This window comes from Manis pentadactyla, chromosome 2 (assembly GCF_030020395.1).
Source record: "Manis pentadactyla isolate mManPen7 chromosome 2, mManPen7.hap1, whole genome shotgun sequence".
Lineage (NCBI taxonomy): Eukaryota > Metazoa > Chordata > Mammalia > Pholidota > Manidae > Manis > Manis pentadactyla.
The window spans coordinates 214,844,766-214,867,050 of NC_080020.1; the positions used below are offsets into that span (position 1 = coordinate 214,844,766).

Here is a 22,285-nt window from a genome sequence, read left to right on the forward strand (position 1 = left end):
GGATGCTAGGATAAAGTCTGTGGATTAAGAAACTTCCCTCATGCTTCTCAAGTTCATGGAATGCAATGGCTCACACACTTTGAATGCTCCACAGAAGCCCTCACCTGCAAAGACACGAGCTACCCTACCTTGGCCCCCTACCCCAGGGTTTCCAAGCCAAAGTGTTCCTCATCTCTCCACGGCATCTGCCCCTCTATCCCTAGTCCAGTCTCAAAGTCCAGTGTCAGACAGAGGCTCCCAGGGAGAGCAGGGCCACCAGCATGTTCCTGCCCAGAACCCCAAAGAGCCACAACTCTGGCTGCTCAGCCCTGGCCACAGCAAGAGCCTCCCAGCAAGGCTGCTCTTGTAAATGTGGGAAATAGTTCTTGTTTTCTAGACAAAAGGTCTGTCTAGAAAGGAAGGAACAGGCAGCTCAGCTGTTTATTAAGTCAGTAGAAAAGTGACTTTATAGATTTGAGGGGCAATAAGGGAGATGGGGCCAATTGGGCCTGAGCATCTGAGGCCCACTGCATGCTAGAGAGCTCCAGCCCAGTGCCTGAAGCATGGTCTGTATATGTGTGCACAGGAGCATGTGAGCCATCTTGACACCCCAGGGCACCTACTAAGTGTGCTGCCCCCGTGGGGGGCACTGGATTCTGTGCCCAAGAGCTGGGCCTGACGGGAGGAGGCTGAAGAGCTGGGCCCTAGAAGCGGCCCAGCACAGTAGCTAACAGAGCCATACGCATGTACATGCCATTCTCGGCCTGGCGGAAGTAGGCTGCTCGGGGGTCCGAGTCCACCTCCACGCTGTAAGAGAAGGAAGAAGAATTACCACATGGCCCACGATGGCCTGTCCAGCACTATGTACCCTCCCACAGCCAGCCCCCAGGGCTGTGTCACCTTATCTCATTGACTCGGGGCATTGGGTGCATCACTACCATCTTCTTCTTGGCCCGGGTCATGATGTGGGGAGTGAGGATGAACTGGCCGAAGCACTGTGAGGCAGACAGGCGCCCCGTCAGCGCCTCCGGGCAGGGTGGCTCTGAGTGGCCCTGGGTCCCACCACACCCAGCCACTGCAACTGAGGGGCCCCCAGACAAATTCCCTGGGCCTGGCCTTCCTTTCTGCCAGTCTGGATGCCTGTCAGCTCCAGCCCGGGCTCCTCCCCACCCATGGCACTCACAGCTTCATACTCCTGGGCAGAGCCAAAGCGCTCCTTCTGGATTCGAGTCATGTAGAGCACGTCAGTGTCAGGCAGCGCCTCCTCAATGCTCTCAAATTCCTCCTGGAGGGTAAGGCAGAGCCAGGGTGAATGTGGGGCTGGGCTCTGGCTGCCCAACTCACATCCCCACAGCCCCCCAGGTCTCACCTGCTTGGTGCCACGCGATGCCACGAAGGCCCACACATTGGATGGCATGCGCAGGCTGGGCGGGGCCACGTAGCGCAGGCTGACACGGTACTGGGTGAGCAGGCAGGCCAGGGAATGCACTGTGCGTCCGTGCTTCAGGTCCCCTACCATTGTGATCTAGGAGGAACTCAGTCACCAAGAGCATGCCCTTCCCCCGCATTTCAGAGCCTCCAGCCTCAGCACCGGGATGCAGGCCTCCCTGACGCAGCATGCCTCGGAATGGAGATACTACTTCCCAACTGCCTCCCTGTCCAGACCTTCCCTAGACAGCCCCTGCCACTAGCCTCACCGTCATGCCATTGACAGTCCCAAGCTCCTCCCGGATGGTGAAGATGTCCAGCAGGGCCTGAGTGGGATGCTCGCCAACCCCATCCCCAGCATTGATCACTGGCCTCCGGCAGTGCTTGGCTGCCAGCTGTGAAAACGGAAACAGGGAAGGAGAATTGGTCTTCTGCATATCTGCGGCCCCCCACTTCCTGCCCCAGCCTTGCTCTTCCTGGGTTCCCTCACTCATCTGGCTCAACCTGAGACTTGCAGTCACAGCAAATGGAAGACAGGACCTCAGAGCCCTGGGTTCAGCCTACTCAGTCCTGTCCCGGGGCACAGGCTGGCCTCACCTCCACTGCTCCAGGCTGGGGGTGCCGAAGCACAACAACATCGGCATAGCAGCTCATGGTCTGCACAGAGTCGGCCAGAGATTCACCCTTCTGGACGGAGGACGTGGCTTCTGAGAAGCTGAGCACTGCACCCCCGAGCCGGGCCATGGCTGCTGCAAAGGAGCTGCTGGTCCTTGTGCTCACCTCGTAGAACATGGAGGCCATCACCTTCCCCTGGGGGGCGGGTACGATGCAATGTGTACGTGTGCGTGTTCACTGTGGGGAACTCGCAGGCTGCTACTTGCTCCCCCAACTTATACAAGAGGGGTAGAGAAAACCCTTCCCTCAAACCTCCCCACGACCTGCTGCAACCTTGTCATTTCCAGTATCAGTATCACTCTGCGCTAAGGGCTCTGCCTCCAAAAAGCCATTGTTCAGTGTCTAAATGAGACACTCATTCTCTGCGAGAGAACGAAATATCCTAGCTGTGCCCCATAGCTCATCAGCACCCACCCAGTGATCAGGGTAGTGGCCTCATAGATCAGCTGAGTACTGATCAGAGGCAAGCGTTGGGGAGGCCCAGAGCAGCATGACCTTCTGGAGTGCACAAGTCCACCATCCACAGTGGAGGGTCTGGACTCACACGAGGGTACCTCAGGCAGGGGAGGGAGACCCCTCTGACTACTGCACAGCCTTGCTGACAGGGGTCTGGACCCTCAGCCCACGGCTCTGACCCTGACCTTGAGGATGTCGAGGCTCCGCTCCTTCTGCACCATCATACGCAGCATGTGTGCCACATTGAAGAGGTGAGACATCTAAGGAAGATCCCAAGTCAGCAGCAAAGGTGGAAGCCTCCAGAGGTCCCAGCCCCAAATTTCCAGATCCTCGAACTCTGGGTGTCCCCATCCTCCTTCCCCCAGGCACCTGATCCTTGGTGAACTGCTTGACAGACAGGATATGTTGGCCCACTAATGAGTGCAGCAGGGGTGAGGTCTGGGGGTGCAGCAGGCCAGGGGTCCCCAGGTTCTGGGGTGACGCCTGTCTAGGCACTGGTGGTGGAGGGTAGCAGGTGCCATCAAGGGTTCCCATCAGCTCTGCAGTGAGGGACGGGGCAGAAGAGGGCAGTCAGAGGGTCCCTCCTACACAGGCCAGATCAGAGAGGTCCCCAAGGTGAGCGTGCAGTCCAGGGAAGTCCCTCACCTGGCTCAGCAGCCTTCCGAGAGGGCTTTTCCTTTGGATCCTCAGCTGCAAACAGGGCAACAGGACAGATGTAAGCCTGTGGCTGAGGTTTGCAAAGAGCCCCATTTCCCCAGGGCTCTGGATCAAAGTGTCTGTGTTAAATCAACTCACACCACATTAGCAGGTTAGGGGAGGGAAGGAAGGACTGGCAGCTCTGGGGACAGACACGTGGTTTCCCATGGGACTGTTGTATGTGGGCAGTGGTGCCCTCCCAGGGCCCTCCCAGGGGGCAAAGGGATCCTAGGCAAGGGGAACGGCCAGGCTCACACCAACCAACAACCTGGATTTACCCCACGTTCTGCTGCCCCGTGGGATCCCAGCTCCCGGGCGGAGGAACACAGCTGCCCACAACAAAAAAGGGCCTGTGAGACAAAGCTGTGGGATGCCTACCTCACGATGGGTGGGTACCGCAAAGGAGGGTACAGTGGATCAGTTAGGATGAGGGGATGGCGGGAAGGACAGGTAAGTGGACAAAGGTAAGGTGCTGGGAGGGAAGGGCCTGCATCAGTTCGTAGGCCACTGAGCCCCAACCCGGGTCCATCCGGGACACTGTGGGGAAGAGTAGCCCGTCCTACACATCACTAAGTCCAGGCGGCCCCACCCTCCATGGCACAGGACCTCTCTCTTACCTGGGAGACCAGGGTCAGAAGCTCGGTGGATTCGGGGTGGCAGGTGGAAGCGGCCATCGGGAAGCCCTGGGATGCCCCGGCGGGGTCTTTCAGGTGTCTGCAAAGACAACATTGAAAAGTACCGACCCAACCCCTCCTCGACCTCAATGCCTCAGGGCAGGCCCAACTGCTCGCTGTCCACGTGGACTGCATCTTCTATCCTCTCCCCACAGCTCCATCCTTTTGCTGTGTTGTCCTCAACAGGGAAGACAAACTGGCCTCTGAGGGGTGTGTGCTAGCCCCATGACAGGCCCCCAGATATGTATCTGGTTGGGTTAATGACGGGCTCATGTACCCCATAGGTAGCCTCCTGAACCGCAAGTTAATTCTAAGTTCTGCACCTGACAGGTAGGTGGTGGGGATTTTAACTGTGAGAGACTTCTGGCCCTTGAATCACCAATGAAAATGATCATGCTGTTAGCTCTGCCCCTGGCTACAATCCCCCAAACCAGCCCTGAACAGCACAGATACCGTGTTTATCTCACTGGTGGCAGGGGCTGAGGGCGTGAGCTGGGGAACCGCCCCCTGAGGCCATTTCCGTACATCCTGTCCATAGCCTGGGGGCACCAGAACCTGCAGACAGAAGGCAGGGCAGGCAGTGAGGAGGGGGCAGAGAGCTAGACTGGCGAGCTAAAGGAATGGAGGCCGGCAAGGAGAAGACATGCCTTGGGGGACCCGTGTCTACCCATGTACAGGGCAGCTGGGGGGTGGGGGCGGACAACAGGATGAAAATGGCTCTGAGGTCACTGCTGGGGCTGGGCATGGGCCACACACATACCTGCCCGTCGATATAAGCAACCTCTCCTCGTAGGACCACACGCCGGACAGTGCCCTTCACCTTCTGCCCTTCAAAGGGTGTCCAGTGGGCCTTGGAGAAGGGCATGTGGCTGGGGACTGTCCATTCATGCTCCAGATCCACCTGCCCAGAGCCACAGGTTATGCAAGGGAAAGGCCACACCAGAGCAGACCCCAGGGTAGGGGTCCCCACTCCCAGGCCCTCCACCCACCTCCACATAGGTGTCCTCCTGGGGGGGCAGGTGGAAGATACGCCGAGGATTGTGGTGCAGGCGCTGCAGCAGGTCGTCCAGACTGAGCCGGCCTGCGCTGACAGCCGTGAGAAGCAAAGGCAGCATGGTCTCCAGTCCTGGGAAGCCGGGCGGGGGCCTGGGCCCTCCCTTCTCCTCCAAGGTGTGGGGGGCTGGGAGAGAGGGTACGACCCTCAGGATCAAGCACCTCCACACCCGAGACGCCACACATGCCCATGACCACACCCCATGCTAATTTTTTTCTGGGAATCAGGAAAGGGAAACTGGGACTGTGGCCATCTTCTGGGGTCACCCTTTACCCATATTCTCTTATTTATAACTTTACTGACTCATTCGCTCTTTCAGCGAACATTCATCAAGCACCCATCACAGAGCAGGTGCTGTTTTGGAGGCTGGGTGCCACACAGTACGTCCCAGTCCTCACGGAGTGCAGAGCTCCTGAGTGGGGGCCCTGGCCCTGCTGGGCAGGAGCCACACTTTGGGCCCTCTCACCATGGTCTGAGGCAAAGCAGTCAATGACAGCCATGTTCTCCCACAGGGCCTCCACGTCCTGGCGGGAGCCGAGGCCAGGCCGGACCTCCCCCTTCCCGGGCCCCAGGCGCTCCAAGTCTTCGTGGCTCAGGAACAGATGGTGGGGTGCCACCTCACAGGTCACTGGCAGCCCCCGTGCCTTTGCAGCTTTAATCAGCAGGATCTGGGGAGAGTGGGGACACCTAGAGGAGGCCTCCCTCTATGCCCTGCCCTACAAGTCCCCGTGGCCAACATCTCCTCTCGGAAAGCAGATGAGGCATGCTGAGGGTGCTGGCTCCAGGCTCCCCCGACAGACTACCCTGACCTCTCGGTGTCACTGGGAAAGCAACAGGGGCCCTGGGACCTCTGTGTACGCTCACCTCCTCCTTCCGTGCCACGTGACAAATGTGCACTGAGCGCTGGGTCAGCTGAGCCACCATGAGGACGGCGGCGACACTCTGCCGCTCGGCGTGGGCCACAATGGGGAGGTGGGACGGCCACGTCTCAAAGTGCTGGGGGCAGAAAGGACTTTCAGGGAGTATGCAGTACCTGTGACTCTCCACACTCATCTGAGCCCGGAGTCCTCATGGAGCTCTTGATGCCTCCCCGCTGTCAGGCCACTCTGTGGGGCCCTCAAGCTAGGAGGTCCTATTTGCTGGCTCCTTCCACCTGCCAACTCCCTACCTCCATCCACTGGGCCACGCTGTCCAGCCGCAGCTCAGAGAAGGTCTCATTCAGATAGAGCTTCAGCCCTGCAGCAGACCCAGCCACAGCGCCAAGGGTCCCTGCATTTTCCGACGAGGCTCCAAGGAACAAGGCAAAGTCACAGCGGGCACCAGCCTCTGCCAGCTGTGGAGGATACATGTGAGATAAGGCCCACTGGCACCTATGCCAGCCTGGCACCAGCAGCCCAGGTCCCTGGGAAGGGCAGAGGAGTAGGGCTCTGGGAGGCAGGGGAGGTTGCTGGGGCACGGGTCACCATCAAGCAGGAGTACAAAGGCTCACCTTCTGCGCGAGGGCCAGAGCAGGGGCATCGATGATGGGGGGCCGGGTATTAGGCATGGCACACACCATGGTGACACCCCCTGCCAGGGCAGCAGCTGTGCCTGAGGCAAAGTCCTCCTTATGAGTCCCCCCTGGTTCCCGCAGGTGGACATGGACGTCAATCAATCCTGGGAGAGAACGGAGGTAGCAGGGTTAGAGGAAGAGTCAGAGGCACAAGGCGCATCAAGGAGGTGAACTGGGGCAGCAGGAATATAAGCAGCAGCTGCTGCAGGTGGAGGGTAGCGAGGCTCCTCAGTCAAGGGCACCATGATGCAAGGACTAAACGCTCTCAAGACGAAGAAAAGATTCTGGGACCTCCATACTCTATACAGTCTGGGGCAGGGAGCGGGCCCACAGCCATCTTCCAGCGCACCCAGGGTCTCCATGCCAGCTGCTACCTACTAGCGTCCAGAAGCCAAGTTCTCCCCAGAGATGTACTTACCAGGCAGCCGCACAAGCTTTTGGGAAGTCATGCAGTCAACATGCACCTTCAAAGGGGGGGCTGGCCCGATCTGGCCTAGGGCCTGCAGGTAGAAACCAGTCAGTTTTGATTTAAGGGCATCCTGGGACTGGCAGGTAGGGACTGGCTTTCCCATACACCAGGATCCTGCCTCATACCCACCTTCTCTCTCTGCAGCCACAAAGCTTGATTAGCATGGCTGCCTCACACTGAGATTTCCCACCCCCATGGCTTGCCCATCCCTGCCCTCCCCAGTGAACACTGGCTCTCTCCCTCCTAGCACCCATGTCTCAGTTACCTCCACAAACAGTTTGGTGCACTTGATATCAATGATGAGGGGCACAGAGAAGTCAGCAGCCAGGCGCCGTGTGCGGTAGCCCTTGGTGACGAAGGAAGAGAGACGCCGGCCCCCAGCCCCACGCATGGACAGGTTAATCACTAGCTCAAAGTGATTCTCAGCCAGCTGCTCTAAGATGCTTCGCTGTGGTGGACACTCACCATCCACGGCCTCCTCAAAGTGCCAATCCACAGCTGTTACCTGCAGCCCAGAGATGAGGTCAGGGCCAACCTCAGCCTGACAGGAGTTAAGTAGGGACAGCATGTGGGGAGGGGAGGGGACCACGGAGCACATGAGGAGGCTGAGGACCACAGGGTGGGGCCCAGGGCTGCCTCTGCTTGCTACTGGCAAAGTATTTTCTGACAGGAAAAATATCTACACTGTGGTTATCAAAGACTGCAGTGTGAGCCCACACACATACACATATAGAGATACAGTTCTGGAAGGAAATATACCATAATGTTAACAGTGGTATAAAGATTGTAAGGGATTTTTTTCCCTCTTTGTATGTTTTACTTGCTGTACATGGGATGTATGTGATTTGTACAACGACAATAAAAAGAGGGGAGCAGGGAGAGAACTCTGGGGCAGTGTAGGGGCAGGTCGTGGAGCCCCTGTACCTTGACACCGTGCTCGGTGTAGAAGTCTGCGGTGCCCAGGCTGGCGTACAGGCTGTAGCCCAGACTCTCCAGCAGCCGCACAGTTGGGAGCAGCTCACTTTTGTTCTGAAGCAAGCAGAAGGATGAGGTTGTTTCTCCGGGCTTCCACTTCCAGGCCAGCCCTGCCCCCACCTCTCCGGGCAGCCTGCCCTGCACCCTGTACCTTATAGCTGCCAATGGTCAGCAAGATGTTCTTCTTGGGGATCTTAAAGCCAGTGCTCAGCATGGCCTTGAGGTAGGCCTCGCAACGGCTCTCCCCAAAGCCAGCCACTTCCCCCGTACTGGTCATTTCCACACCCAACACCACGTCAGCACCCGCCAGGCGGGAGAAGGAGAACTGGGGCACCTGAGGGAGCAGGACGTGAGGCCTCAGGAGAGCAGCCACGGGCTCCTCCCGGTGGTCTCATCCCAGCAGCAGGTTCACCCCAGACACACGCCAGGTCTTCCTTGGCGGCCCTCACCTACTCCCTGGCCTTGGAATACTCCCTCAACAAGCTCTGCATATCATCGCACCCAGCTTTTCTGGCTCAATTCAAATACCACCTCTCTTCTCACGCCTCCCCAGTCACCCCTTTGCAAGTGGCACTTCCTGTCTGCAAACTCCTTCAGCAGTTTGTTTACAGGTTTGTTACAGACTGTTCTATAAACAAGCTGCTTTTGGACCCAATTTCTCTTGCCTCCCATTACGAGTGTGAGCAGCTGGAGAACAGAGGATCCTACTGCACTTATGGCTCAGCAGAGCCTGGCCCACAGTGGAGACTCACTGTTGTGCTGAGTGACGTATACTTTGTGTGCTAAGTGAACTCTCTCCCCCAATTTGTCCCCCTGCTTCAGTTCCCCTTACCTTTACTCCCACAACTCCAGAGCCAGTCATGAGCCCCACAGGCTCCACCTCTTCCCCCATGATGACCCGGGTGGCCAAGGCTACTAGGTCCACACCAAGTGTCTTGGAGACGAAGGGGAAGGAGCGAGAGACACGCACGTTGCATTCAATAACCTTCAGCTGGTCGTCCTGGGGCAGAGAGGGACTGGTCAGGCCTTCCATAGGCTAGGCTTGCTGACACTATGCGACTGACCCCGACTCTCCCCTCTCACCATTCTGTGGGTAATCAACACCTGGGACAGCATTATCACAAACCCTGACAACACTGAGCCCTCACTGTGACCCCTGCCCTCCAGCTTTCCTGCCTACTCTGCCGAGGGCAGGAGGCAGCGCAGGGCTCCCTGGCACTGTGGCTGACACAGAATGAGGAGGCGCTGTGACCCGTTAGTCCTCTCCCTTCGCCCTCCCTTACTACCTTGGCAATGAGCTGCAGGTTGAAGGGTCCAGTGACCTGCAGCTCCTGGCCCACGGCATGCACGATGGCTTTGATCCGCTCCAGGGTTTTGGCAGTGATGTCCTGTGGTGGGGTTACCAGCGTGGCATCTCCTGAATGCACACCTGCATTCTCCACATGCTCAGAGATGGCGATGGCTGCCACAACCCCATCTCGGGCCACAGCATCCACATCGATCTCCTAGTGGGCACATGAGGGCAATGTGATCGAGAGCAGGGCCATCTTTTCCCACTCCCTTCCTTTAAGAGCCCTGGCACACCCCAGCCTTCCCAGCCCACTGTGCTTACAAATTTCTGTAGCACCAGAGAGGGGAGTCTCCTCTGAGGTTGGGGGCCTGTCCTCAGAGACTCCTGTCTGTAGCCTCCTACCTTGGCCTCCTGGATGAACTTGGAGATGACCACGGGGTGCTCCTTGGAGACAGCTGCTGCGCTGCTCAGAAAGCGCTCCAGGTCTCCGTCAGTGTAGGCCACGTTCATAGCAGCGCCACTCAGTACATAGGAGGGGCGCACCACGCAGGGGTACCCCACAGTCTGGCAGAACTGGCGAGCAGACTAAGGGCACAGGGAGCTTAGCTGGGTTGGTGCCACTCACCCAGGACATCATCCAGCCTCCAGCCAGCCCAGGCCCCAGCCCACCTCCAGGTCACTGAGCTCCCTCCACTGAGGCTGGCTGATACCAATGGTGTCAAGGAGTCGGGAGAACTTGAAACGGTTCTCAGCCGAGTCAATGGCTTCTGGAGAGGTGCCCAGCACCCGGCACTGCTGCCGATGCAAAGCCATGGCCATGTTGTTGGGTAGCTGCCCGCCCATGGAGAGGATCACACCCTCAGGGTTCTCCAGCTCAAAGATGTCCATCACCACCTATAGTGCAGAAGGAGAAGCAAGTGGTGGTAACGAGTAGGATCAGCAATCTGAGGCTTTTTGCTCACAGTTCCTTACCTTCTACCCATTTCCTATCAAACCCCACAAGTTCCAAAGAATCTGAGGTCAGCCAGCCACTCCACCTAACCCTGGCCACCCAGGCTAACAGACAACCTTCATCCTTCTCACCTCAAAAGAGATCTCATCAAAGTAGAGTCGGTCGCACATGTCATAGTCGGTGCTGACTGTCTCCGGGTTGTAGTTGACCATAATGGTCTTATACCCCATCTGTGGTCAGGAGGGGAATGTAGCAATGAGGGGGAAGGAAGAGCATGCAGAGACTAAGCCAAAGCCCCTAGTTCAGACAGATCCATCTCAGGCTTCCTCTGAAATAGCTGTACAGGATACCTGCCTTGGGAGGGAAACAGGGCCAGCACTGTAGGTACTGTTGGGGAGGAGACACATGCCCTGTGTGGGCCACAGGATGGCCTAAGGGGAGCCCCCCACTAAAGCCTTAGGCTAGATGTAAGATACAGCAATTAAAGAAAGCACCAAGATTAAGTGTGAGTAAAAGGCAACTGCTTGAGCTGAACCGAACAGCAGAGAAAATGGTATGAAAGACTAGCTCTTGGACCTTTCGGAGCTGCTGGATGCAGCCCACGGCACACCAGTCAAACTCCACACTGGAGCCGATACGGTAGACACCAGAGCCAAGGACCAGGACATGAGGGGTTCTGAAGGTGAGGTCATGGGTGGTGCCCCAGTACGTCAGGTACAAATAGTTTGTCTGGGCTGGCCACTCAGCTGCAACTGTGTCAATCTGTTTCACCGCTGGGCAGATCCCCAGTTCCTGACGCAGCTTGCGAACAGCCAGCTCTGTGCTAGAGGAGGAGAAGGGTCAGAAACATAGGCCCCAAGCATGGGGTATGGACTAAGTAGGGGGGTGAGATCCCAGGGCAGGGATCAGAGGAAAATATCCCGGGGATGAAGGTCAGTAGTGTCTAACGACCCCCACACTCCCTCCTTTCCAAGGGCCCCTCACTCATGCAAAGATCCTCTGTCCCACATTTCTCAGCCCAAAGCCCTCACCCCCATCTCTGACCTCAGAACTGCAAGAGCGATCTGCTTGTCTGAGAAACCAAGGCGCTTGGCTTGGTGCAGCAGGACTGGAGACAGAGGCTGTCCACGGTGTTGCTCCAGCAGCTGGGCATGTGCTATGATTCGCTTCATTCGGTGCAGGAACCAGCGGTCGATGCGCGTGAGTTCATAGAGGCGCTCCACCGAGTAGCCAGCCCACAGAGCAGCTGCCACCACAAAGATCCGCTTATCTGTTGGAGTCTCCAGCTCCTAATGGGGAGGGCAGACAGATGGATACAGAAGGACTGTGCAGAGGTAGATGTCAGAATGTCCAGCAAACATTCCCAATCTACTTTGAGCACCTCCAAAGCCAGAGACAGGCGTGTGAGGACAGGAAGCTGCAGATCACAGCAGAGGCTCTGCAATAAAAAATGTGGACATGTATCCTGGTTCTGCCCCCTACTGGCTGTGCAGCTTTGAGCAAGTTCCACAACCTAAGCCTGTTGTCCTCATCTATAAAAACCAGTCTAATGACATCAACTCATATAATGATAAATGAGATGAAACCAAATTCTCACACAGATGTCCAATAATGGCTGCTGCTGCTATCACTGTTAACAAGCTCACGGGCTGGGGACAGAGAGAAGCAGCGTTTATTTTAGGGGTGTTGCCAGGAGGAAGGGAGCTGCTTACCATATCGCTGACTGGCTTTACTGTGTGATCAAAGCCCACACAGTTCTCATCCACCATGCGCAGAGCCTTCTGGAAGGCCTCCTCAAAAGAACGCCCAATGCCCATGACTTCACCTGAAGGAACAGATTTAAGGACTAAGGGCCTGAGGACGCACGGATGGGGGGAATGATGCCTAGAATGTCTATGGTTTAGTCAGGTCTCTGGAAGGTTCTCAAGGCAAGTTTCACAGTGGTGGAATTTATGGTGTTTCATTAATGAGAAATCTTAAACTTGTAGCTCTTCTCCCTACCACTTTCTTGTTTTACCTGTATTAGTGAATATGGAAATCAAAATGCCTAAAATGGGTATATGGATATTGGAACATGTTCCAGTTTATCATGGTGGCCCAACCACTGATGGTTACCCAGTTACCCGATTTCTTTTATGCATGCTGTGATACTATCTGAGATCACTTTTATCCTTTAAAATCCTTTAAAAGTCTAGATAATAGAAGATGATCCCACTACTCTTTGAATCCATCCAGAGCTAATCACGTTTGCAAACACCATTTTAGAGTATTTCTTTCTGGGCTTCTCAGATATGTTTATACACAATTATACCATACACACTATTTCTATCCTGCTTTTTCCCTCATCTTAAACATGTTCCCACACTGCTATGTGACCTAATTATCAGCTATTTAATTCCTATATGATTTACCATAATTTAACTGCCAGCTACTGAAGGACATTTAGCTCTGAAGTGTTCATCACTCTAAGTGAGGCTGTGATGTTTTCTGTGCTTTGGATTACTTCTTTAGGATAATAGGTAAGACAAATTTTCTGGCCTTTGATAAGTATTGCTTTATGGAAGTTTGTGCTTTACTATATAAATTGTAAGTTTAACCATCTTCTAAGAACTGTGTACAATTACTTTACTTTAAACATTTTTTGCTAAAAAGCACACCATTATCTCATTTTAACTAGAACAGTAAGAAGAGGGCGCTCCCCCTGACCTCAAGTTTGCTTATGAATTTCCTCTTTCATGAAGTTTTGTTCATGTCCTCTGACAATTTACCCTAGGGTCTTCAAGTATTTCTTAGTAGCTGTATTTTTCTATTTATAATCCTAATTTCTGTTTTTTTAAAAAAATTTTTAATCACTAAGAGACTACTAGTAGTGTTAAAGAAGTAGATTATGAGTGACTTTGTTTAATTCTTTTGTAAACTGGTTATATTACAAAAGCTTTTATTTTGGGTAAAAGAAACCCAACACACTCACACAGGCATGCCTAGAAAATTCTGGCATCACGTATATACACCCAAATAAATCTCAGTGTGGCAAGATTATGCATGATCACTCATCTTTGGTTAAAGTATCTTTTCTAATTTCTCAATGATTCATGTATCTCTTACTTGTACAATAAAAGTTACAAAAAGTTACCAAAGAAGATCGCATTCCAAGAATACCTGAATAGATATACAATGTCTCATCTAGGAATCAATTCTTCGTCCTATTTTTCAATCCACTTCTTTTAGCCACAATTTAATTATGGCTTCATTCCTATGTTTATTATGATTTTCACATAACAGAAATTCATCTCCAGAAGGAATGACTTGGCAATCTTTTAAGATTTCTAAAAATTCTGAAATTAATATCTGAGCTTATTTAGGCTTCCTTGCTTAAAGGCTGCTCTTGCTCTTAATGGAATTTGGAACACAATGATATGCTCTTATCCTTAGCTGGTGGCAACTTGGTTCCTGAACATGCCTGTTTTTGTTGAAATGTTTTAGAGGATAGTCTGAGGCAACTTCAAGGGACAGTCTAAGGAAGCATATTAACTCAATTCCAGAATACTCTGCTGCTGCTCAGAGGCTATCACAAGCATTCACTTACTACTAAATTGCCTTGTTTTATAAAAAAGGTCTCTGATGTCCTGCTCTGATCTTAAACATTGTGTTAAAAACAACTTCCTTTAGTGACCATGGCAAAAAGCGCCCAGAGAAGGAGATATGCAAAGAATGGTTGCCACTGTGATGACTTGGATTTAGAAGGATACACAGGTAAACAGCAGTCGTCATTTTCCCAAAGCATCAGTACTGAAACCAGCACGTATTGTCACAGGCATTAACAGCCAAGTGATGAGGCCATGGGCAAAATGCCATGAAATACTGAGGGCAGAGGGAGTTTCATGAACTGGCCTCACCAGTGACAGGCAAAGGGTAACAGGAATGTGTAACTAGCAACCAGATCTACTTTTCAGTTTTTGGCTCTGCCCTCCATGCAGCCACATCACTTTCCCTCTATAGGCGCTTCAGTTTACTCTCATTTGTAAAATTAGAGATTAGATAGTCTGATGGCTATCACCCCATCCCAGAGATTCTGATATGCCACCTGCAGAGTGGAGGTGGCACGTATGTCCTGACAACAGATTTCCAGATGCCTTTGATCCCCCTAATGAGGACTACTATCTCAGTTTGAAATGTTCCTATTCATTCCAGGAAACTGTGTGTCCCAAGAAGCTGCTAATAGGGGAGCTGAAAGCATGCCAGGGAACTAACTCCACAACATCCTACATCCCTGGAACCAGGTGGACTCTGTGGGCTCTCGGGGCGCATCTCTCTCACCAACGCTCTTCATGCAGCTCCCGATCTTTGTGCTGACACGGAGGAACTTGCTGAGGTCCCAGCGAGGAATCTTCACCACACAATAATCCAGGCTGGGTTCAAAAGCTGCTGTTCCCCCTGTCACCGAGTTTCTGGGAGCCATCGGGGGGTGCCAGGACAGAGCGGGAGACGTGAAGAGTGAGCTTCCAGATAGCTCTCTCCATCCCCGCACATCCAGACCAACATCCTTTTCCTATTCCCTGTCCCAAAAATGTTTTCATCAGTTCGCCACCCCCTTACCTGCCTGATCTCCCCCAACCTTTGTACCTGAGCTCAGGCAGAGGGATGCCCAAAGCCAGTTTGGCTGCAACATAGGCTAATGGATAGCCTGTGGCCTTACTGGCCAGGGCAGAGCTGCGAGAGAGCCTGGCATTCACTTCAATGATGTAATACTGCCAAGAGAGAACAGAGAAAGAGTCACCAGGTAACTGGCCTAGAAGGCCTGCCTAGGAGAGATTCAGAAAGGCAGGAAAATAAAGCCCTGCCCCAAAGGAATGGATAGCAAAAGTCCCCTCACCCCCCAGGCTCAACCCTACCAAAGACAATCCCAGCTTCTATTCCAGGGTCTATAGAAAGAAGCCAAAAGCCTTCTTGGCCTTTGGCCCCAAAATTATAGAAGGAGGTTCAACAGCTAGAATACCAGCTCCAGGACCTAGAGTCTCACCTGCTCAGACTCCGGGTTCAAGGCATACTGTACATTGCACTCTCCAACAATTCCAAGGTGCTGGGTCACCTTGATGGCTGTCTGCCGCAGGAGCTGGTACTCCCTGTCATTCAGCGTCTGGCTCGGAGCCACCACTATGGACTCACCAGTGTGGATGCCCAGTGGGTCCAAGTTCTCCATGTTACATACCTGGGAAGGGAGGGTCCCATGGACGTCATTGCTAAAGGGAGGCAGGAGAGGCAGAAGGCTGTGTCCCAGGGTTCGGTTGCCTCTGAAGGCATTGATATCCTGGGCCTGAGGGGCATCGACCCCTCAAGATCTAGCCCTGGCCTCTGCTCTGACAAGGCTCATACTGCCCGACACTCCCCCCTCTGTGCCACCACCACTTACTGTGACACAGTTGCCATAGACGTCTCTCACCACCTCGTATTCAATCTCCTTCCATCCTTTCAGGGACTTGTCTACTAGCACTTGGCTAGTGTGGGCAAAAGCTGGGGCCACAAGAGCAGAGAGCTCCTCTCTGTTGGAGGCAAAACCAGAGCCTAGGCCGCCTAGGGCAAAGGCTGCGCGTACCAGCACAGGGTACCCCAGTCGCTCGGCAGCTGCCTGGGCCTGCAGTGAGCGGAAGATATGAACAAACAGATCAGGCCTTGACTGCCTGCTGCACAGGGGATTCCTGTACCTGGAGAAGTAAGATATAAAGAAAACAACACCATTCTACCATCTCCAACTGCCCCTCGAACCTGTTCAAGAGAATGTGCTGCCTCACTGGGGGCCACGTGCTCTCCAATCTCTGCCATCCTAGAGGCGAAGGCACGCCGATCCTCGGTCAGCTCAATGGTCTCCACAGGTGTGCCCAGGACCCGGACCCCATAGCGGGCTAGGACTCCAGTCTTGGTCAGCTCCACACCACAGTTCAGAGCTGTCTGGCCCCCAAAAGTCAGTAACACACCATCTGGGCGCTCGTTACGGATCACCTGAGGGAGGGGAGAGGAATGACATGCAGTAAAACCTTGGGGCTGGGAGTAGATCAAGGAGGTTTAGAGACCCAGAGGGACCACAGGATCCCCTGCCCACACGGGTCCCCTCCTAGCCCAACCCTATCCCTGTCATACCTGGGTGACATAGTGAGGTGTTATGGGAAGGAAATAGACCTTGTCAGCCAGCCCCTGGGAGGTCTGCACCGTGGCAATATTGGGGTTGATCAGCAAAGTCTGGATGTTTTCCTCCTTCAGGGCCTTGATCGCCTGGAGACAAAAATGGCTTATCAGCCTGGACTGGAGAAGCAGGATTGTAAATAGTCTTCTACCAGTATTTTTCTTTCTCTTCTTTCCCTCCCTGTATTCTTAGTCCCTAATAACTGACTCCTATTCCTCACCTCACCATTCTGTAAATCCCCCAGATCTCTTGGTTCACTTCCTCCTCAGATCAATGTTTATGGCTCTGTCCTTCTTAATGCCATCCACTCTTGAGGTCGCACACCCAGTGGGGTGGATGGACATGCTTTACCTGAGAGCCTGAGTAGTCAAACTCTCCAGCTTGGCCAATGGACAGGCCCCCTGAGCCCAGGATCAGAACCTTTCGTGGTGGTGGAAGCCCAGAGCCTGGGGTGGGAATCCCAGGGGGACAGAGGTGCTCAACCAGCCGCTCTCGTACTGTGCAGGCAAACAAAGTCATGGAATGTTAGCACTGAGTGAGACCTGGGAGATCATCCAGATTAACCCCCTCGCTTTACAGAAGAATCCAGAACAAGTCATGCCTTTAATGAGTGGCAGAGGCAGGACCAGAACCCAGGACTCTTGAATCTGGGGTTCCTTTAAGTAGAAGCATAAGTGAGTAAGGATAAGTGAGTCACCTTGGCTCGGCTGCCTTGCCACCCTGCCTCCCAAACATCAGTTTCCTTGGGGCATGTCCATCTTAGGGCTATCCTGGAGCCAACCCTGTTCTACTCAGCTGCTTACCTGTCTGGCCCCTAGGGTTCCCAGCTGTGGCTTCTTTTACAGTTTCCAGAAAGATGTCAAAAAGAAGTTCCATATCTGAAGGGCCAGCTTGGTGCTCTGGGTGAAACTGGACACTGTGAAGAGATTGGATCAGGAAACCTGCCACCATTCCTGGCATGGGCAGTGGTGGCCTAGGAGGTGGATAGGGGGCAGATGACTGGGGCCCATCAGTGTGCTTTACTGTTTGATGTTCCAGTCCCAGGGGGCCTCAAAGCTATACAGATCCAGGAACCCTGACAGAATCATCCAGGCTCACCTGAAGAACGGCAGGCTGTCATGTACAATGCCTTCATTGGAACGATCATTGGCATTGGTGAAGAGAGGAAGCCAGCCTGCTGGCAGTGAGTCTGTTTCCACAGCAAACCCATGGTTCTGGGATGTCAGACAGCAGCGCCCAGAGCCCACCAGCAAGCACGGCTGGTTGTGACCTCGGTTCCCATACCTGGAGATGGAAGCATGCTGTCACGGGCCCTCTCCACCCTCCCTTCACTACTGTATCAGATCCAGCTCTTGTTGATTTCATGACCATCACCAGCTCCCACTCCTATTTCAACATTAATAAAATGCCGACCCTTCCCATCCCCAAGGCTCCCCATCCCTTCCATCAGTAGTGCAGGCCCTTCTCCTTCCCACAGGTCCCACCTCATCTTATACGTCTTGGCCCCAATGGCTAAAGCCAACAGCTGGTGTCCCAGACAGATCCCGAAGACAGGTCGAGGATTAGGCTCAGATAAGACACGACTTAGTGTGGATACCACATTGGGATAGGAGGCAGGGTCACCAGGGCCATTACTCAGGAAGAGACCCTCATACTCTGGAGTGGCAGAAAAGTATATGTCAAAACCAGTTCAACTACAGAGACACACTTGTAGCCCTAAACCATTAGAGCAAAAGCCCTTATCTCCATCTTCCTCCCTGCAACTCATGCTTAGTTTCAGCATCAGGACCTGGGGACAGATCTTCCACCCATGCTTCTTGTCTGTGGCCCTGTATAGACCCCAGCTACTCACCCTGGCTGTTAAACGCATGGTCCCATGGTACCACAGTGACCTCAGCCCCACGCTGGCACAGGCACCGAATCTGATTATACTTGAGGCCACAGTCCAAAGCAAGGATCCGGGGAGTACCATGTGCATTGAATACCTGTAGAGCCTGAGGAACAAAGGGCAATGGTTGGCAGCTGTGATCAGCAGGTGCAGGTATATATACACCAACCTCTACCTTCAAGGCCTCTTCTGTTTCTCCCTCAAGTGTTCACCCCAGTTACGGGTGAACTCCTGGGCTGTAGGTTGCCCAACACTCTTCCGCTCTGCCTCTGTACCTTAATGGAGACCTCCGGCACCAGGGGGCGGGCATTGGGGTCCAAGAATGGCAGGGCTGATGGCTCGGTCCCATCCTGAACCAGCTTTCCCAGCAGAGACCCTTGCTCTCGCAACTTCTTAGTCAGCTCCCGGGTGTCCACTCCTGTCAAAACAGTACACTCTGAGGTATCATACTCCCCCAACTCAGTTATGCCTGAAGTGAGATTCCCAGGAGCACTTCATTCCAGAGCTCTGAGTCACACACAGCTGCTCGATGGGCATTAAAATCCTGGGCCATCCTGATGGAAATACAGCACCATGAAGTAGTCTCACTAAAAATATCACATCTCCATTGAACCATGAATCTAGATCTCTGTTTACAGAAAATAATGCAGAGGGACAAAAGAATATTCTAAATGACACTACAGCAATATGATCGACAAAACATAGACTGTGATACTCTAAAGGAAAGGTCACCTGTTTTTGTCCATTAGGTTACAAGGCCCATAGATTAAAGAGACATGTCAACCAGATGCAACATATGGATCTTGTTTGAATCCAGATTTTTAAAAAATAGTAAAAACAAATAGAGATATCTGAGAAAATTTTAAACATTGCCTGATACTTCATGATATTAAGCAGTTATTATTAATTCTTAAAAGGTACAATAATATTATGGTCCTATTTTAAAAAGCACTCCTTTTTTATAGACAGTGAACTATTGTGGATGAAATGATACAATGTATAAAATTTGCTTCAAAATAACCTGGGGGTTATAGCAGTGGTGATGAAATAAGGTTAGACCAGAGTTGTTGATTACAAAAGTTGGGGGTTCTTGGCTATTCTCTCCTTTTGTATGTTTGAAATATTCCACCTGATGGAGTGCTCAGTTCCTTCTCCCAGCTCCAGCCCCCAGTTAAATCCTCCCAAATCAGATATATTCTATCACAGCCTTGGACACTATCTCAATAGTGCACAAGAGATCCTCTTGAATTCTATCCACAAACCAGTGCTTTGTACCATACCTTGCAGGCCAGGTACGCCATGCTGTTGCAGCCACTCATGCAGGGTGCAGGTGGCACTCCAATGGCTGGGTGTGGGGCAGCACTCTCCCACCACCAGTCCTGCTATATGGATCCCTGAAGATTCAAACCACTGTCAATGGAAGGAGGAGACTGTGAGGAGCCCGAGGCCACATACCTCCCTGTGTCATCTTTTTCCCACTGTGCAGCAGACCCTGCACTTCAGTCACACCAAATGACCTATCATTCCTTTAACACACTAGGCACTCTGTTTTTGCTCATCAACAATGCTGTCTCCCACATGAAATACTGGGCCCAGGGTGCCTGATTAATAACTGAAAACAACATTTTCCTTTTTCTTTCCTCCTCTTATCCAAAACTGGCATCACAAACCTGCTCTTCTGTGAGGCCACCCCCACTTATCCACCACAGCTTTGTCCCTCCTCCTTAGAGCTCACCTAAGCTCACTTTAATTTTGCTGCTCTTGCTATTTACATTGTTTTATGAATGTAACTCATGTTACTATTACAGATGTCTTCATCACAGAACTGTGTATTTCTCAAGAGTAAAGCGCCCAACACATGGCAGCAGTCAACAAACTTTCACTTAGTGCCTACTTGGTGCCAGGCATTGTCATAAAAGCTGGGGGAGGAACGTGAGCAGGGAAGACAGTCTCTGTCTTCAGGTTAATTTGCTACTTAGGGGGCCTGAAAATTAGCAAAGTAATGTGTAAATGAACAAGATAATTAGTGTATGATAAAAAGAGTGTAAGATAGATGCATAATACCTTTCTAAATAAACATTCATGATACAACAGTAGACATTATTAACTCCCATCCTCATTCATAGATTATCATTAAACGACACATGCACAAGTGTTGAAATAAAAGTTTGAACTAAGCAAAAAAAACACACAAATTTGTTACCCAACAGATAAGCATTTAATAACTAAACCGAGAAAACACGTCATTTATGTGGGTGGGAGTGCATATTTAAATTACATCTGTTTAGTGATGGACGTTAAAGGAAGATGGACGTTGACACTGTTGTTCAGAGATCTGCAGAACAGTGTGCCAGACCCCTCTGTGGCCAGGGGACCAGCCTGCATCCAGACACATGTGTTTACACCACGTGTGCCACAGAAGCATCCATGGTAGTCTGCTGGTTCCAAGGAGACCTTACCCTGGTTTGGTCAGGACCCAGTTTTGCAGGTGTATAAGCTCAATTTTGTCAGTCTGTCTGCAGTTGACAAAGCTGAAGACTAACATGTTAACCAAGATCCTGCATTATAAACTACAACACAGCGCTATTTGTAAGTTTGTGATGAGGAATGGTCCTTTCCAGGAAGAGTAAGTATGTCCCTCACACAGAGTAAGTGGCAGGAGGATGGAGAAGGTAATTTATTTTGAATTAAAAGCTCAGGAAACTTGGAATCAGATAAAATGAGTTTTGTGGAATACCTCACTTAGGCTAAGATGACTTCCACTATTAACTTGTGTTGATTTTTTTATTACTTGAACTCTCGTAGGGCAACTTCATCTCCAAATTCCAGAGGAGAAACAGGGGAAACCTTACTGTGCGGGGGAAGCTGGGTTTAAAAATTCTACTGAAAAGTGATAGAAAATGAGGCAAGCAAAGTTTAGAAGCCAGTAACCAACGTCACCGATTTGGCAGGTGAATTAGGACCTGCTGTCACTGCGCAGTGAGTCTGACCCCAGTTGCCAGTCTCTTTACCACTGATCTATGTAATCTTAGAGCACTGTTCCCATCACAGCTCTGCCACTAAAAAATCTTCACGGGTTTCCTTACCAAAGGCTTTGGCCTCAGGCACTCTGCCTCTCAGGGTACTTCTTAAGCCCTATCTTTGTTCTCCCCAGGATGCCTAGCAGAATGTCAATGTCATCACTTGACTAGGAGTTTGATAATGACTGATTTTGAAAGGAATGTAGATAAAGCATTGGGTGTGGCTACCTTGCTGAGACCGAACTCATCCACTTCATCACTGGGGATGCCATAGTTGCCGATCAGAGGATATGTCAGCACTAAGATCTGTGCTTTGTAGGAAGGGTCAGTCAGGGCTTCGGGGTAGCCGACCATGCCGGTTTGAAACACTGCAAGAAAGAGGCAGGGGTGAGGCTCAGGCAGGGCACCCTTCGGAACACTGCCCTACGCGATGAGAATGCTCCAGGGGAGGCTGCCTTGACCTTGAGGGATGAAATGGGCTGGGGACGTGGGCGCCTAATGAGGGGGAGGGGTGTGCAGACGGGAAAATGGCGGGGTCTGGGCAGGGCAGGCTGGACAGAGAGAAGCAGGAGAGAGTGGGATGAGCTCGGCAGCCGGCCCGGGCTTGCTTACCCACTTCCCCGGCAGTCGACACAGCGGCCCCAAAGGGCTGGCCCCGCAGGACAGACCCGTCCTCCAGTACCAGGGCCGCCATGGGAACGGAGATCGGGCGGGGGCGAACACGGAGAAGCAAGAAACGCGGCAAGCCCCTGCAGATGCTGGAGCCACGTGAGGACGGCGCGCCGAGATCGATCCACGTGGCTAACCGCGCCGGTGGCTGGAGCTAAGGCGGCGTGGAAGGTGCAGGAGCCCTAAGCGCGCTGGGCGGCGGCGGACTGCGGCGGCGCAGGGAGCCGGCAACGTGAGAGGCGGGGCAGGGCACGTAAGGGGTGGAACCAGAACCGCAACATAGTTGCAGGGACCGCGCCTCTTTCCCACCCATCACCCAGCCTAGCCCG

General features: G+C 52.7%; 1 protein-coding gene across 3 annotated transcripts; it reads right to left on the bottom strand.

Annotated features, from left to right (window-relative positions):
* Positions 1-400: 400 nt before the first annotated feature.
* CAD (carbamoyl-phosphate synthetase 2, aspartate transcarbamylase, and dihydroorotase) lies at positions 401-22,269 on the bottom strand. Of its 3 annotated transcripts, XM_036903471.2 has the most exons (45): positions 21,900-22,269; positions 21,516-21,655; positions 19,548-19,677; positions 18,543-18,685; positions 18,232-18,373; positions 17,864-18,035; positions 17,478-17,663; positions 17,183-17,295; positions 16,731-16,876; positions 16,337-16,468; positions 15,965-16,198; positions 15,612-15,833; positions 15,222-15,410; positions 14,825-14,949; positions 14,519-14,649; positions 11,914-12,026; positions 11,246-11,490; positions 10,778-11,024; positions 10,333-10,431; positions 9,919-10,143; positions 9,652-9,834; positions 9,245-9,463; positions 8,791-8,958; positions 8,110-8,292; positions 7,908-8,012; positions 7,249-7,488; positions 6,933-7,014; positions 6,452-6,618; positions 6,131-6,295; positions 5,827-5,958; positions 5,429-5,630; positions 4,898-5,088; positions 4,669-4,809; positions 4,362-4,463; positions 3,852-3,948; positions 3,513-3,563; positions 3,184-3,228; positions 2,908-3,077; positions 2,724-2,798; positions 2,005-2,217; positions 1,677-1,802; positions 1,349-1,504; positions 1,163-1,264; positions 880-974; positions 401-786 (listed from the first exon to the last, which is right to left on the bottom strand). In XM_036903471.2, the coding sequence occupies exons 1-45, from the start codon at positions 21,979-21,981 to the stop codon at positions 684-686; spliced, it is 6,729 nt and encodes a 2,242-aa protein (XP_036759366.2). In that variant the 5' UTR covers positions 21,982-22,269; the 3' UTR covers positions 401-683. The 3 variants fall into 3 exon arrangements, 2 of the variants coding, with proteins under 2 accessions (XP_036759366.2, XP_036759367.2); XM_036903472.2 differs by lacking the exon at positions 3,513-3,563; XR_005028414.2 differs by lacking the exons at positions 401-786; positions 880-974; positions 1,163-1,264; ... (3 more) ...; positions 2,724-2,798; positions 3,513-3,563 and adding an exon at positions 3,613-3,771 and having other exon boundaries at positions 2,994-3,077.
* Between the last annotated feature and the right edge of the window lie 16 nt (positions 22,270-22,285).

Bases quoted from the DNA above. Each gene is read 5' to 3' on its own strand.
- CAD (XM_036903471.2), bottom strand. From the start codon at position 21,981: ATGGCGGCCCTGGTACTGGAGGACGGGTCTGTCCTGCGGGGCCAGCCC. The intron at 3,229-3,512 runs GTAAATCCAGGT...CCCTGTTTGCAG, and splicing joins ACGGGGCAGCAGAACGTGGG to CTGAGGATCCAAAGGAAAAG. The intron at 2,799-2,907 runs GTGCCTGGGGGA...GATCTTCCTTAG, and splicing joins AGCAGTTCACCAAGGATCAG to ATGTCTCACCTCTTCAATGT.